The sequence below is a fragment of the Tamandua tetradactyla genome, chromosome 6, assembly GCF_023851605.1.
Source record: "Tamandua tetradactyla isolate mTamTet1 chromosome 6, mTamTet1.pri, whole genome shotgun sequence".
Lineage (NCBI taxonomy): Eukaryota > Metazoa > Chordata > Mammalia > Pilosa > Myrmecophagidae > Tamandua > Tamandua tetradactyla.
In genome coordinates, this window is record NC_135332.1 from 134791446 (window position 1) to 134808651 (window position 17206).

The 17206-nt window shown below is 36.9% G+C and overlaps 1 protein-coding gene across 2 annotated transcripts in view; it reads left to right on the plus strand.

Annotated features, from left to right (window-relative positions):
• SLC26A7 (solute carrier family 26 member 7) overlaps positions 1 to 17206 on the plus strand; it is a 125163-nt gene that overhangs the window by 47073 nt on the left and 60884 nt on the right. For both annotated transcript variants that reach the window (XM_077167175.1, XM_077167176.1), the window contains exon 4: positions 3478 to 3642. In XM_077167175.1, the coding sequence (XP_077023290.1) occupies positions 3478 to 3642 (165 nt within the window). The remainder of the gene's footprint in view (positions 1 to 3477; positions 3643 to 17206) is intronic.

Sequence of the window (17206 nt, forward strand, 5' to 3'; positions counted from 1 at the left end):
TAGGGTAAAAAGCCATCTTGCAGGCAAACCCCAGACACTGAAATACATGCTATATTCCATGGACTTGGGTAATGTAGTTGTTTCTACTATACCCCCTCCTTTTTTTCATATTTAGAAGCCACTTTCAAAAAATAATCTGAGATACATTCAATTTATATAGAACAGATGCTCTTTATACAAGCATTACCAAATAGTATTGTGTTCATGAACCTTGATAATGTGTGTCAGAGATTTTCAGCATTTGCCCAGAACATCTGCATTACTATGAAGAGCTGAAACTCATTGTTTGAAATTCAGTTTCTCATAAAATGTTGCATGGTCAAATTTTAGGACTTGGCTGGCCAGTTAGAATTACTATTATCTGTATTGTTAGTAAATGAGCTGATGTAGCTGTTTATTAAGTTATAGCTTAAAAAAATTCCTTAACAATGGCATAAAATTTAAATACTGGGCCTCCAACAAAAAATTCTAGAAAGACTCCCATTGCATATATTTATGTTCCAAGATAAAAGTGATCCCATCTGTGAACCCTTTTGCAAAGCCTGTATTGCTTGGGTGCTTGTTCCCCTCAAGCTATATACATCAGCCTCTAGCATATACAAGATGCCTAACCTCAATGAGAATTCACTATAGGAATTTGGGTGGTAGGGGAATGCAGAATTCTTAAATTTCTTCTTCTTCTTTTATTCTTTAAGTGTCTGCCATTGTCTTAGATTATGGAGAATGTTGTCATGCAGAAAGAGTAATTTTGCCTCAATTAAATCTCACATGTTTGCAATCATCCTTCACATGCCCAGTGCTTTGTATCAGGCCTGAGGTCTTAAGGGACTTGTTGACTTTTCAGTCAAGAACTCTCCATTTCAGGGAGTTATCTCTTTCTGGAAAGTTTTTTTAAGTATAAAAGCATGTACAAGTAGAATATTACAAAAATATGTTGAGTCTTTGGATACGTTTTAAAAGAAGATGCCCCGTCTTTACTGGTTCCTGTGTAATGGTTAGGTTTTCATTTTTCAGCACTTGAAATGGTTGAACTCTTTATATATTGTACTTTTTCTGGACCCTTTCTTTTTTAACACTCATGTTTTGAAAATGACAGAGAAGCTGCTGCTAAAAGATAAATGGTTTAGCTGTAGGTGCTTACTCACTTCAGGTTAAGTGATCTTTGTTTCTCGGGAACAGATTATTAACCCCTCTAAGTAGGAGCTGGAATTTAGGAAACAGATAATAACAATCATCATAATAATAATATTATAGAAGGTAAAATGGTGATGGTCTTTATAAGGCCTCCCCAAAGAGTTGCTTCTCAAAATCAATGAAGATATGATTACTTAACATAATCATAATAAAATAAACATAATAAACATAATCAGAGCTTCCGACTCTTCCATTTACCCATAACATTCCCTATAGGCAAATAGGTTTCACCATTTCAAAGATATAGGATGCTTCTATGTTCCATTTAACTGAAAAATTAACTGGTGTTCATTTTATCCCAATAATATACTTTCATCTTCATGGCCTGAAAGAGTTAATATGCTCAGTCAGAACTAATTTACTAGTAGAGAACTACATGGGGAAAATTGGTTCAATATTTTTCGTAACTCATTGTGTTCTCAGGATGAAAACCAAGACTATGTATCAAGATTTGCCAAGATCAGTGTGTTCCACTTGTATTCACATCTTTGGCTGATTGGACATTTCCCTCCCAACATTTCTACATTGATAAACTGACATATAGTTTCTTAAAAATGCTAGTAGCAAAAGCTGCTGCTTTGGCATCCTCTGTTGGAAGTAGCAGATTGCCTGCTTTCTACTTTGGCAGCCCATATTGTTTTCTTTACTACATATTGAATAAAGGGGGCTGCTAAACTGCAAAACAACTCAGATAAAGTTCTTTCTTCACTGATAAATTCTTTCAGGTTTTCCAGAGTTGGAAAATGTGATGTGTCCTTTCTACATTTTTCACAACTAATAGCTGGTTTTCCATAGTAGGTAAATACGTATGACTCCTCACGATGTTTCTGGTATATTACACATGTTGCACGTTTAATGGGTTTCAAAGCTCTTTCATGTATGATTTCACATTCTCCTTCTGCAACTCTGTATGACAGCTAGGACAGACATCAACAGATGATGACGAGGCTCAGAGAATTGAAGCTGGTTTTCTACCAGCATGTGATGATGTCTAGAATTAGGTTTCTAGATATGAGTCCAGGAAACTCCACTACACTCTGATATAAGTTCAGAACTTCATTGTTTGGGGCAGGTGGCATTGCAATAAAATGGCAACGTAGAAATGATATATTTTGCAAATTATGCTGTGATGCTACCAGATAGCTCTTTAATCTCTGTTTCATTACTGTGACCTCTTAATACATGGCAATCTCATTGCTATCTTTCCCACTGATTTCTCTAATAGTTAATCTATAATTCAACAAAATTTTAAAACCTGGCAAATATTATAATTAACATGTTGAAAGGATATATCAGCCTGATGTTGGTTTCCCTTCTCCAGGGTGGATAATCATGTTTATAACTCACTGTTACTTTCAAATGAGTAACATTTACTTTTTGCAGTTTCTGTGACTGAGTTTATCCAGCTGTATTTAGCCAGAGAAAGGGCCATATCCTAAAAACTGTCACTCTAGCAAAGGAAGGACATGTTAAGGCAGTTTAGTATAGGGAAGAATTTTGACTCTTCCCTTTGTTCTTTTGCCCTGCAGAGTTTAGGGAACAGCTTCTCCTTAGAGTTAATGATTTTGTCTGGGAATTAAACGGTTTGAAGATGCAGGATGATGGTGAGAATAGCGAGAAAATATTTAAGGAAAATGATTTTTCTACTGATTCCTGGGTTTCCTAAGACATATCCCTTTACCACATGCCTCTGTTCTTCCCCACATACAAATAACTCCTGATATCCTCTTACTAAACATTGGCCCCAAAAGCCGCTTGCCAGAATATCTGTTCAAGACTGTATGTTCCCGTTTCTCAGAACCCAGGAGAAACTCAAGGACTGTCTTTCTCTCCTCGTGATTTTGTGTTTTTAAGCCTACAGAGTATGGTGAATAATGTTTTTTAAATTGTAGTTTTGTTTGTAAATTTACAGATATGATAGTGCAAATGTGATTCTCCCCTACAGAGTCCTACATATTAACAGATCTTTACATATTTTTTGTAACATGCGTGATCATTTAAAAAAGAGAAAAAAAGAAAAGCCAGTATTTAGAAAAAAATAGTGTTAAAATTTTAATTGAATCGGTTACATTGTACCCAATAACACACTGGGAAGTCTTGGAATCTAGTAAAGTTCTCAAGAAAACCCTAGCAATTGAATACATAAACTTGAAGAAATCTGTTTCACATCATTTCTCTGTGTTTGTGTAAATGAAAATGAAAATGTAGCAGATAGTAATCCCTCCAGGAACCTTGGGAAATTTCATCTGAAAGTGCCATCTGACTCTTCTTTCACTGTTTTAGGTGGCCATGTTTGTGCTGCAACTGGGAAGTGCCACTTTCCTGCTTACAGAGCCCGTTATCAGTGCAATGACAACTGGGGCCGCCACTCACGTCGTGACTTCACAAGTCAAGTATCTTTTGGGAATGAAGATGCCATATATCTCTGGTCCACTTGGGTTCTTCTACGTGAGTTTTCTGTATCTTTTGGCTTATGTACTTTGGATGCATGTATTTCACAAGGTCGAATATAGCTAATTACAAAGCTGAGATTTTTCTATATCAAAGCAACTTTGGTTTAAATAAAATCTTTGAGGATATTTTAAATGTGATTGCGTTTATTGTAGTCATAGCTACAAATTTTGGGAGCAATTCCTCATGATGAAGAATTGATTGTGATATAAATTGGGGGCTGATTAGAAAAAATAGCTTGAATGTTTTTTTGTTTTGTTTTGTTTTTAGCTCAAATTTGCTAATTTCTAATGGCAATCATCTAATGGGATCGTGACCCCGTTTATAATAACAAATTATTCTACTACTTTCTTTTAGTATTGTGAACCTGGGTAGAGGATCCAGTCAGAGGCCTGGTTTAAGTTGGGGACCAGAACTCCTACAGCAGAAAATCAGTTTTAAAAAGCCACGTGAACCTGAGAGAGGAAAATGTAGCCAGTTTCAACATATTATTCTAATAATATTCCATTGTTCTTAGTCTCTATTTGAAATTGTCCTAAAATCTATGACTGCTCAGAAACTCACATCCTATTGGTGCTTTAAAAGACAATGCATGCCTTGTTAATGAACTCATTGAGGGCAACCAATGAGTTAACTTTAGGGAATGCTAGATACTAAATAACATGAATGTTTTGTAATGAGTTTTCCTATCTTTAAAGAGTCTTCTTGAATCTTAATGGCTCAATAGTAGTTCAATGTGTGAATGCACACATTCCCCCTGTTACTGAGGTTGTTTCACATGATAAATGGTCCCACGAGGATCCTCTTTATTTGTGTATTATTGTCTGCATCAATGATTATTTCATTAGAATAAATTCTGAATTTCTGGGTCAAAGAGTATAATATTTTTGCCAAATTTCAATCTTGAAAAGTGGTACCAATTAATATTTACTGTCACCTTATCATTGTCAACTGTGGTTTATTATTATTTTCTAAAATTCCCAGTTTTATAAGTGAAAAATGCTATTAATTACTTGTTTAATTTATGTTTCTCTGAGTATTTGGTGAAGTAGTTAGCAAAGATGATAATTAGCAATACAGAACTGGAATCTGGTTCTGAATTTTGGTTGCTTAGGTAATATTTTCTTTAGTGATTCATTCATCATACGCAAGCTTAAAATCGAAGCAAGAATATTCCAGATCAAACAAAAGCAGCCCATAGCAGCTGCACGTTGTCAGGTGACTGGCTGAGTTAAGACTTTGGGTGACGCCAGGCGTGCACAACAGAACCAAGGCGGTGACAGATTCTGCCTTTATTACCTCTGGGCTGGGAACAGCAGGCTCATCTACATATGTACAGTACAGAGAACTACCTGCTGGCTACAAGCTGGCCTCTTCGGGTGCATTGGCCTACAGGATAGATAATCATTCCTCATCACTGTGTTAAAAAAAAAAAAACAGCAAGATATCCTGATATCATTCGGTCCTTCTGACTTGTTTACCTGGTGGTAATGTGTATATAGTGCTATGATAAAGCATTTTGTGTGCATGTGTTTACAGGTTTTTTGTTGTTGTTGTTCTTATGAGGGAAACTGCAAGCTACTCTATCTTGGTCCAGAGGTTAAAAACTATGGGTTAAATAAAGAGATTTTTGTATGGTCACACTAAAATGGCATGAGATTTAGAAATATTTTCAGGTTTATAACTTAGATTTCACAGTAGTCCATTAGGTGATGGTCACTATGCTTTGTGTTGATGGAAAACGATAAAACGTGTCTCCTGCTTTTCACTGTAATAGAGCCCTGCAGTGTTAGGCAGACAGGCGGGTAGGATTGGTACTTTAATTCTTTGCCAAGGTTTCAAAATGAATGCTGATACTGCAATGTCAAAAACTGTGGTGATCTAAACATTAGATTAAGAAATAAATCTCATATCATGCTCAGGTTACCCGGGACATTTGGAAAGTGTTCTCTGGAGTAGTTAGATGTACAGAATCAGGTGATGATAACATAGTCTGAACGGGTCCCTGGTTCCCAAATGTGACATATGAGGGTACAAAGCTGAGCCCAGCACCAAGGTGTAGGGTAGAGGTATTGCCTTTAACACATTCTTGAGATTTTTCACTCTTTGCCTGTGCTTCCTGCTTCAGAGCTTTCAGCCACTGTTATACCCATTTTGAGAGCCTACTTAGAAGGTTGAGAGATAAAAACATGTTGCTGGTATTCCTTGGCACATAAATTAATATCTAGAGTATTTGAGCCCCTGTGCAGTAAGCCAGGCACTGTTTCCCAGTGGTCTCGGGTGGAATGGTCTCGGGTGGAATATTCCTCTCCCCCCCTGCAAGAATTCAGGTTTGGTCAATCAAATGTCCATTAATTAATTATTGTTGTAGCAGTCCTTGCTGTGTGCTTTGAGAGAAAGCATAGCCACCTGCCTTTACCCTGATCCCAGGTGACTGAAGTTTGGGTTCTCTTTTCTTCTGGCGCCGTGATGGTTTCCGCAGTCTTCTTCCTGGAGGGTGTCCGATGTTGTGCTACTAAGAGAATCCAGTTCTGTAGTATGAATAACTGAAATCGCCATTTGATGTGAATACTCCTGGTTGGCAGCGGTTCTTGCAGTAGTGGGACTTTTCGGGGGAGCAATTTGAATCAGATGCAGGTAGCTGTATGTGTCTAGTTCTTCCCTCTCAAATTATAGAACAGACCTCGATAGACTTGGCCGGAAGGAGCTTCCATGGACATGGCATAACATATTTCCCTTCTCTGCGTCTGGCCTGCAGAGCACATGCCACTGACTCCGGCTAATCTCCGGGTAGTTAAGCTAAAGGCCGTTGTACAGCTTCCTAAACTTGTGTTCTCACAGAAGTGTTAGATCTTATCAAGGTTTTCCCCTGGCCCTTTGCCCACTCTTCCGGAATTTCTGTGCTGTACAAAACAAAGAAAGTCTTTAGAGGATTATCCCTAGAACAATGAGTATAATTAAGCTTAATTTTCCCTCTAATTGAGTCTTCCTTGACTGCTTCACACATAACTTTTTACCTTTCCCTTCAAGTTTATCTGTAAATTCATACTCATCTAATAAAACTCCTTTTATCTAAAAAAAATGTATGGCTATCTCTTAATGAATTTTGATGTATTGCACTTTTGTCTTCAATTTTATTTTGGGTAAAATTTAGCTTTTTCTTTGAGTTACCTTTTAGATTTGGCCTTTTTTTTCAGTGCCCTAGATTTTTTTCTTGTAGACACTGATTGATCTGTCTGATTTTTTTCCTTAGAAAGAGACAACATAAAAAGGGGAAATAATTTTAGAATCAGAAAGACCTGGATTCAAATCACGGCCCTAGCCAAGACTTTGGGCAAAAAACAGGTCTGATTCTCATTCATTCTGTAAATTCGTGAAAATAAACACCTGTTAGAATTCATTTTTGAAAGGAAGGCTTGGATATAGTAGGTATTCTTTAATGGAATATATTTCTTCTATTAATGAATAGCTGATATATCAAATTGTAGATTTTTAAAAGTGTACTTAAGTGGTAGATATAAATACTTTTGTCCTATGGAGAACTCTTAATACGATATTCAAATTGAGCAATACAACAAAGTCACATCCATTTTTGCAACCTTTTATATAAAAGTGGCTTGAAAATTTGTAAAACTTTAAAATAGTATATATAGTATGCTATATATATATATTAAAATAGTATATGTACTATATATAGTAAACATATATATATATATCTGCTTATACTGAGGGTTAGTCATCAGAATTGGATAAATGCTATATTTTTAGTTATATTTAAAAATATTTCTATCTATTCAGCTCAACCGCCATGTCACAGTTATAAGCACAATTAATAAATTACAGTGCTGCAATATATTTAGAAATAAAGAGAAGCAATAATGTTACAAGGACCACTTCTGTTTTGGGATTCTGGCTCACCATTTAAATAGTTATTTTTTCATCTTCCTTATGATTCAAATATTTGGCCCATAGGTTCAGTTCCCTACCCAGATAAAAGGGAGAAGTTAAATTCTCCAGAATTAAAAAAAAAAGTTGTTTTTTTAAATAGAGAAATGATGGAGTGTCTTTTTATTGAAAGGATGTTTTTCCCAAAAGGCATAATAAAAATTACAAAAATTCCTAGTTCATATTAGCACATGTGGATTTCTTTGAGATGGTGCCAGTGTCTCTGCCTGTAGCAGGCTCTGATAAATTTGGCAAAGCTAGTTTCACTGGCATGGCTTTATATGAGTACTGTTCTAAATAATTATGTACAGTTCTGTACGTTAAGGCCAAGAGCGAAAGGCAGGCTTGACAATATATTCAAGTACCCTTCCTGGAGTTTTTATTTCCTTCTTTAAAAATGAGGCATTCAGAACTGGAAAACAGTTGCATTCCTGCTTCCAACCCTGAAGTACAAGCAAAGCACTTTTCTGGTTTGGACGTCCCTTAAGGCTGCAAAGCAGGAACCAAGTATAATATGTTAATAAAGTGAGATAGAAACGTCAGAAGGAAATCAGAGCCAGTGAGACATTTTCTTTTACAGAGAATGAGATCACAATTGATTATGTACAAATGAGGGTTATACGTGGAGAACCAATCTACTTTGAAGACATAGGGCCTCTGGGATTTTTGAGGCAAGAACACACTTTAGTGGTTTATGAAAGGCCACATTTTTTTTCTGTCATTATTGTGACATTGCTATTGGGAATTGCAGGGATGCTTAAAGTACGCTGAAAAATGGACAGAGGAAATCAAAAGGAGAGAAAAGGAATGTTCATTTTTAGTTTGATTCAATCAGCGATGCAGGGGATAGAAAATGTGGCAGGTTTAATTTGGATACAGAACTATTACATGGGAATTTGTAACAAAGGTTACTTTTAAATTCAAAATCAGAAAGCATATATTTTTGCAATTCAATTACCTTGGGTTAAGCTCTCTCCATCCCCCACTCTTCACTGAAAATGCATCACTACACAATCCAGTGTTCAAGTAATTCAAATAAACTTTATTTTTCTAAACAAGGGATGGTCAGATGCCATCTGGGCCTTAGCATGTTGGTTGTGTGCTTGGTCCAAGAGAGTTTCATGTGCCAGATTGTCTTTAGCCATTTAATATGCCATGCTTCCTTTAGATTACATATTGGTCTGAGACTTAATTCACCCCTCGAAGCAATAGTGAATGGATTTATTCCCATTGTGAGATGCATCAGAAATTTGGAGACTATATAAAAAATAATGGAGGGAGGTACATGTAACAGTGGCTTAGTGGCAGAATTCTCGCCTGCCATACCAGAGACCCAGGTTCGATTCCCGGAGCCTGCCTATGCCAACATACTACTACTAATAATAATAAATAAATAATGGAAAGTTGTTTATTTTCTACCTTTTTGGGTTTTGTTTGTGCTGACAAAAATACATCCTTTAGCTGAGAGTCAGCTTAATATTTTTCTTGTTTTTCTATTTACATTATTTAATAGGAAGAGGTAGTTGGGAAGCTGGATTTTAATGATACCCATTCTAAACTATTTAATGATATAATGACATGTAGGCAAAGCTTATAGGGGACATCAAATTCTTTTGAACAGAGAAAATTTATACCAATATTAATTTTGGAAGGATCAGAGATGGCTTTAAGGGTTGCTGCATGGGAGTCTAGGTCTACTTAGAGGGTGGATTCCAAATAATCCAACAGAAAGTAAGTTGATGCTGGAGAGAGCATGTCTGGACAATTGTGGCTGATGTTTAAAGACTACAAGGATGTGAGAATTGCTTTAAAGAACAAAGGGCTGAGCTGATAGCCGATGTCAGTCTCCTCACCTGCAAAGTAGAGGAGCTAGAGTAAATGTGAGGCTTGAAAACCAGAAATGTTCAACAGGATAATCTGGAGTGATTTTACAAGCTACATCTGCCTGGGCCTGATTCTAGCCCTACTGTTTAGAATCTCTAGGGCGGAAAAGATTAATTAGTACACATCCACGATTAAAGAACCACTGGAACAGACTTACTCCACAAATATTTATTGACCATTGTGATAGTGACGTTCAGATGTCAACTTGGCCAGGTGATGATGCCCGGTTGTTCTGTTGCTGTGGACTTAAATCATCAGTATGTGAAATTCATCTATGGCTGTTGACATTTGCGGTCAGCTAAGGGGAGTGCCTTCCCCAGTGAGTGAGCTTTAATTTAATTAGTTGGAGGCTTAAAAGTGAGAGGTCAAAGAGAGCTCAGCAGCTCAGCATATCTCATCTCAGCCCAGACGTTTGGAGATGCAGAAAGAAATCACTCCGGGGAAGGCCATCAGAAGACAGGAGGGAAGCCCAGTGGACGTCCACCTTGTGCCTTCCCATGTGATAGAAGAAGCCAGAGGAAAGCCAGTTGTCTTTTGTCTAAAAACCTATAAATTTGTAACTAAATAAATCCCCTTATTAAAAGCCAATCCATCTCTGGTGTGTTGCATTCTGGCAGCTTTAGCCAACTAAAACAACCATCCAGTAGGCAGTGGAGCTGAGAAACAACATCCTTCTTCCCTCGTAGTTCCATAAAAGTACCAAGGAGGAAGGTGGAACAGGGCGGCAGATGACAAGTGGGTAAACGGGATTCTCTCAGGTGATGTTAATGAAGGAAACAGGGTGGTGTGATTGAAGGCGGTGATGTGATAGAGTGAAGGGGTGGGTGTGCCCAACGGGGAAGACTGTTCTGAGGATATGACTTTTGAGTGGAGGCCACAATGATGAGAGAGACTCAGCCATGGAAAAATTTGGGTTATCAGTTTTCTAGGGAGTGGGAATAGCAAAGTAAAGCTCCTAAAGGGGATATAAGTTTGGCATGTTGAACAGACACAATGGTTTTGGACTTAAGATCCCTCCCAGTTGAATTTCAGAAATTCTGTGATTCTAGTCCAGAAGCTCCTGAGGCGTGGTTATGAGAGCAACCTGACGTTTGTTTTATATACGTAGCAGGTAGAATGTAAGTTTTTATTTTTTACAGTGAGACAGGTTAAGAAGTATACCCCAGTTCCACTGTTTTAATTTTTATGTGGCTTTAAGCAATTCACCTAACCTCCCTAAGCCTTATTTTCCTCATGTGTTAAATGGACAAAATGTATTGCTCGTCTTGTATTAATTGAGAAATTAAATGAGCCACTCCATATAAGATGAGTAGCAGAGTATCTGGAAATGTTACTTCCTGCACTCTTCCAGAGCATGATGAAGTTTAAATGTCCCCCTATTCTTTCTACCCCAACCAGTTCTGCAACCAACTGGGAAAAATATGAAAAAAAAAATCAGGGTCAGGGGAAGAAATTATGATGCATGCACTGAATAGATAGAAGTAGACGTTCACCAAAGTCCCTGCATTCATGGCTTTTAGAATCAAGTTGGATAGGATTTACTTATTGTGTTGAAGGCCCAAGGCCAGAGTTGAGATGAGCTTGTATATTTGAGAACCAGGCAGGTGCCACTGAGCTTCACCACTAACAACCCAAACCGAAGACTCCATGCTACATGGCTATCTTCCCTTTAAGAGGTGTCATCACCTCACCATACACCAAGGGAAAAGAAGGAGGACGTACATTTGGAAAAATTGTGTATGGGAGTGAAAGAAGAGAACAGTGAAAGATGCACTGAAAAATGGTAGAAGTGTTGGAGTAGGGTTCAGGTACCTGTTTCATACTCTGACTCTGTCACAAGTCACGTCACCTGGCTAAGTCAATATTACTCTTTGGAGCCTTGGTTTCTACATCTGTAAAATGAATGTATGCAACAGGTTAATTTCGAAGGCCTTTTCTGACTTTGGCAAGTCTCTTCAACTAAATACTGCATTTGTTAGGCACTTTGTTAAAAATCAGTACTGTGGTATCCCCCATGCTACTTAACTATGACAATTGTTCAGTCAATTGTTGACCTCTTGTAAGGGTTAGTAAAGCTTTTTGTTTAGTACCATTCTGTGTTTTCAAATACATCCATCCTGGTTAACTTGAAGAGGAGCGAATATTACTAGTCTGTATATGATCCTGAGGTCAGAGTTCTAAGTCTCCTTTGCATTGTCTCAGAAGTGAGACAGCTAATTATGTTAGTTGTTATGGCTGCCGTAACAAATTGCCACAAACTTAGGCATGGCTTTAAATGATAGAAATTTATTCTTACATTTCTGAAGACCAAGAGTCCAAAAGCAAAGTGTCATCAGATCTGTGCTCCCTCCAAAGACTCTAGTAGAGAATCCTTCCTTCCCCCTTCCAACTTCTGGTGGCACTAGGTGTTCTTTGGCTTGTAGTTACATCGCTCCAATCTCTGCCTCATCTTCACATGGCCTTTTCTCTGTGTCTGTGTCTTTACCGCTTCTGTCTCTTATAAGAGCACTTGTCATTGGACTTAGGGCCCCAGGGTAACCCCAGATTATCTCATCTTGGTATCTTTTAACTTAATTATATCTGAAAAGACCCTTTTCCCAAATAAAGTCACAATCACAAATTCTGGAGATTAGGATGGAAGCATGTATTTAGGGGGATTATAAATCAACCTACTACAGTTACCCAACCCTAAATGGTGAGTTGGTTCTTTCCTTCCTTCCTTCTTCTCTCCCTCTCTCCTACCCTCCTTCCTCCTTTTCTGCTTCTTTCCTTCTTTCTTTCTTTCTTTCTTTATTTCTGTCTTTCCTTCTTTCTTTCTCTCTCTCCTCTCTCTCTCACAGAAACTGACTGAGCTTATCCAATGATGCAATTAGTAAATACGAGTAACATCACATTTCAAAGCCATTCTGAGGCCATGATAGTCAATGAAAACTCCATGTTGTGAGACATATAAAATTAGGTGTAATTTGTGATGCATTTTGTGCAACAGGACCTAGAATTTCATAGTAGCTACAATCAGTAAATGGTTTATTCAGTAATGCTACCTGTTTTACTTTATAAGGAACAATTTCTAAGACACAGAAAAAATGTCTGTATTTTTTGGCAAATATTTGTGTACAGATTATACCAAATGTATTTCAGACCAAAGTTTGCGCAGACACTAGCAAGCATATGTGGATGTTCTGAAATAGTCCTGGCTTTGAGGTTGATAATTGACTCAAAGTCATATATTAGGAATTAAGACTCATAGATTGAAGATTAGTAGTTTATATTTATTATAAAGTAGCATATTGATAGATATATTAAAGTTTATTAGTAGTATTAGCACTCTTATTTTGCTAGTGAAACTTACACCTATTTGTGACAGATCTTTAGTATAAATATAGTGCAAGAATGATAAATAGTAAGGCTAAAAGTTTTATGTATTCTTTTTGGCATAAAAATATGCATTAGAATATTTTCTATGTGGTCCTTTTTTTTTTTTTTTTTTTTTAAGGAAAGACAGAGAGAAGGAAGGAAGGATAGAAGGAAGGAAGGAAGGAAGAAAGGGAAACATTTTTAACATTTTCTTGTTTTATTGTATTCTGTTTCTCCGTTTTTGTTACATGGGCTGGGGCCGGGAATCGAACCGAGGTCCTCCGGCATAGCAGGCAAGCACTTTGCCCGCTGAGCCACCGCGGCCCGCCCTATGTGGTCCTTTTATAGAGAGTTCAAAATTACACTCATCAGTGCTACTGAAGAATTATTGTTAATGATATCTTTATACTCTTAAAATGTTAAAATCATTTTTTTCTCATGGTGGTTTCATTTCAGCAGAACTTAGACCAACCAGAATGCAAGAGAAAGGGATTTTTCTGTTTGATGGAATTTCCTGATTATTTGAGGATGGAGCAGGAAAATCCATTTAGTTTTTAACACCTGCTAATATTTTCTAAATATTTGACATGTTTTTCTCTGCTCATGTGGTTCGACAGAGTGGACACAATTTAGATTTTCTTTCATGCACAGAGGATTCTATGTAGGACCCTGTTTAAAATTTCAGTAATAGTTGTACAAAGAGAAACTGTGGAATGGGTTTAACCTCCAGGAAGGACTTGAGAGAGTCATGGGCTTGTTTATTATTTGTGAACTAAATACTGAATATGAGCTTTTTTTAACCTTAGGTTTTTTTCATCCATATAAAAGCAGCAAGATTAAAAATCTGATTATTTGGATCAGATTGACTATATCAAAGATGGGTTATTTAAAATTTTGTTGCACTAGTACCTTTAATATTTAGCTCAATGTCTTATACAGAGTAGAATTTCCATTAAAATGTTGTCTTTAATAAATACATAATAATTACAGATCCTCCAAATATATGATATAGCCCAAGTCTTGATATTGAGAACGAGTCTGGGTCCCTCCTCTTCTTGTTACTCCACTTATCTAGGGTAAAAGTGACCCCTATTTACTGATGTGTTGTTACTATTACTGTGTTAGACCAAAGTATTCAATCATTCATTCAACAGTATATTTTTAGTACCTTCTATGTGCCAGACATTGTTCTAGAAGTTGGAACCCATCATCTAAAAAAAAAAAAATCCCCCAACTTATATAGAATGGCCAAATCAGATAAAAATGCATTAAATAAATAAACTGTATGCTTTTGGGGGTGAATGTGTTAGTGTATCCATTAGGGTGAGATTAGCCTTACCCATAAAGAAAATAATAAGTAAGTAATACATGGACTGTGGCTAGACTATTTTCATTCCTTGAAACATCTCAAAATGGGTTTGTATATGCACATCTATATTTTTCATTTTATGTCAAATTTTAATAATTGGTTAAAGACCTATTATTACAGTTTCAAAATGAGCTCAGCTCCTGTTTTATTAAATCTGTCAGCTCCGATAAAAGAGTTTACATGTTTATCCATTCAGATAGAAACATTATCTCTGATTCTCTCAGATCTGGGAGGCAAATTATGATCCTCAGTAGAAATGTTTTTATCTACTGGAGTTTGCTAGGTGATAGCACTCTCAGACAGCTGGGTTTACACCAGAAAGGAGATTTTAATGTGTGCTGAGGAGCCTAGATCTATGTTAAAGGAGGCCTATGTTAGTGTGTGTGTGCGTGTGTCTCCCTACGCCTCTCCCCATCTCTCTCCATAGGCCACCATCACCTCGGAGCCTCCCTTCGTCTGTGGCTTGTCCACATGGAGCCGCATGGCAGTCATCAGAGCGGCAGTCCTCACCAGCTTGCTGTCTGCTGTGCTCCTGTGCTGGCTGTAAGGAGCCTCGGCCACCCACCCCCAGCCCCCATGGTCTCCTGGGACCTCTTGTGAGACGTGTTTTCCTCTACAAGTTGTAGTTTAATCCAGGCAGACAATAAAACCCTGGGGGGTCGTCTCATTCCTTTCATTCTGGGGTGGTCATTTTTTTTACTGTAAACACATGTTCTCGAAATGCATACTACTGCAAATTTGGTATGGCTTGGGGTTTTTGCCTGTTTCCCCCTTTCTTGTACAGGCATTGTCATGGCATGCTTTTAATACCGTAGGAAAAATGGAAGGAATAATCTCAATGCTTAAAAACATCTGGATGTTTGGCTTTTTTTTCTGATGAGTCATCTGAATGTTATTCTCAGTTTCATCCTTGTATCATGATAAGCTATGCATTTGGACAAATGTCTCTTGATAGTCCCTCCATCCCCATCCCTGTAGATTAAATTTGATAAGTAGCAGTTTGGATTTTTATCCTGTGCTTTGAGTAAGGTGTGACTATGAGAAATGGATCCTGTTTCTGCTCTTGCTTTGGAATACTGTGGACAGTTATCAGTCACAACATAGAGAGACAGAGGAAAAATATCTTCTGCATCTCAGATAATTACAATATGGTACTTTTCTTTCCTATTAGTATGAAATAAAATAGAATATGTATAACAAATAATAAGCAAAGCTACCTGACTCCTCATTTTTAAGTGTTCACTTAAACTGCGTAGACAAAAGGGATTCTCCAATACCTGGATCACCCTATTTTCTTTCAACCAGGGAGGGTCCATATTTGCCTGAGTACATTTTCTTTGTTTGTTATAACGTTAATGATAACATCCAATATAATGTAATTCAAGTTCTGGTAGTCTGGTGCACCTCCTTTTATACCAGGAATAGTCTGATCCACGGACCACATGGGTTGACTCTTTTAGTTTGGAAAACCTACTAAATAGAATTGTAAAAGATGGTAAATCGAGGTACTTAAGGAAACACTCAACTTTTTCATTTATTACAATTTAAATAATATACTTGTAACATAGTCTAAGTTTTTTTTAAACCTTTTAAAATATGTTTTTATACTTGAGATGCTAAGAGGAAGGGGCAAAGAACCCTAATAGATTGGGCTACTATAAAAACAGACTATGCACTAAAATAAAAACAAATTTAATCACATGAACCTAAACTTTATAAATCTTATGTGGAAAAATCAAAATCAAGTTATAAAAACCAGATTCAACATTTCCAAGGGAAGGGGGCATTAAGAGACACACTGGAGATAAGTATTAAAAGACTACTAAAAAGCCTTTAAAATTATACAAGTGATACATCTTCATAAGAGAGAACATGAAAGATACAGAAAAGTGCAAGCATCTCCTTACCCGGAGGTATTAGCTTTCTAGATAAATCAAATGATATTTAAGAAGTATGAAACTTAATTTCATTTTCAAAAAGCGGTATCAAGCCATATATATTTGAAACCTGCTTTTCCCTCTTAGCAACATAACACAACACTTTCTGTGTCATTAAATACGCTGATTGTCTAAAACTGTGTTTGGTGGCTGTGGCCTATGATATTGTTCGTGTAACCCTGTGACTTGAACCAGTTTCCTTGTTGCTGTACTCTTTAAAATGTTCCCATTTCTTTTTTTGTTTTTTAGACAATGGTTTAATGCATATCTTACAAGGTCTTTTCACGTGATTCTAATTGTAGTCATAGCATAATTTTCTTGAAGTGAAGTGGTTGAGACAAAGAATAATAACATTTCAGAGGTTTTTGATAAGTTTATCCAATCACCCAAAGAATGTACCCATCACTGTATACTCACACGAACAGTATAGAAGAGTTCCTATTTCTGTCCCCAGATTTCACCAGCACTGAGCATTATCACTGTTACAGTTTGAATCATGTTTCTTACAAGGATGTGTTCAAGTCTTAACCCCTGGTCCTGCGAATATGAACTCAATTGTAAACAGGAATTTAGTTAAGACGAGGCCATACTGAATTAAGGTGGGTCTTAATCCAATATGACTCTAGACTTTATAAGCAGAGGAAATTTGGGTGTAGAGCAGTGAGAGACAGGACGTGAGATGGTTACATGAACAGAGGCAGAGATGGAGTTATGGACTGTGGCAGCCACTTCCAAAACACTACAGACTTTAGAGAAAGGATGATCCTTCAACACATTGATTTTGGAGCTCCAGCACCCAAAACTGCGAGACAACTAATTCCTGTTGTTTAAGCCAACGAGTGTCTGGTATTTCTCATAGCATCCCTGGCAAATGAAGACAATCAACTAAAAAAACATTCAAAATTTGATAAAAAGAAAAATAATTTATTCTTTTAACTTACATTTCTTTGATTACTAGTATAGTTGAACTCTTGTTCATATTTTATTGGTCATTTATATTTCTTTGGTTTTCTTCTGCCAATTTTTAAATAATGTGTACATTTTCTATGACTTCAGTTTATACATGCAA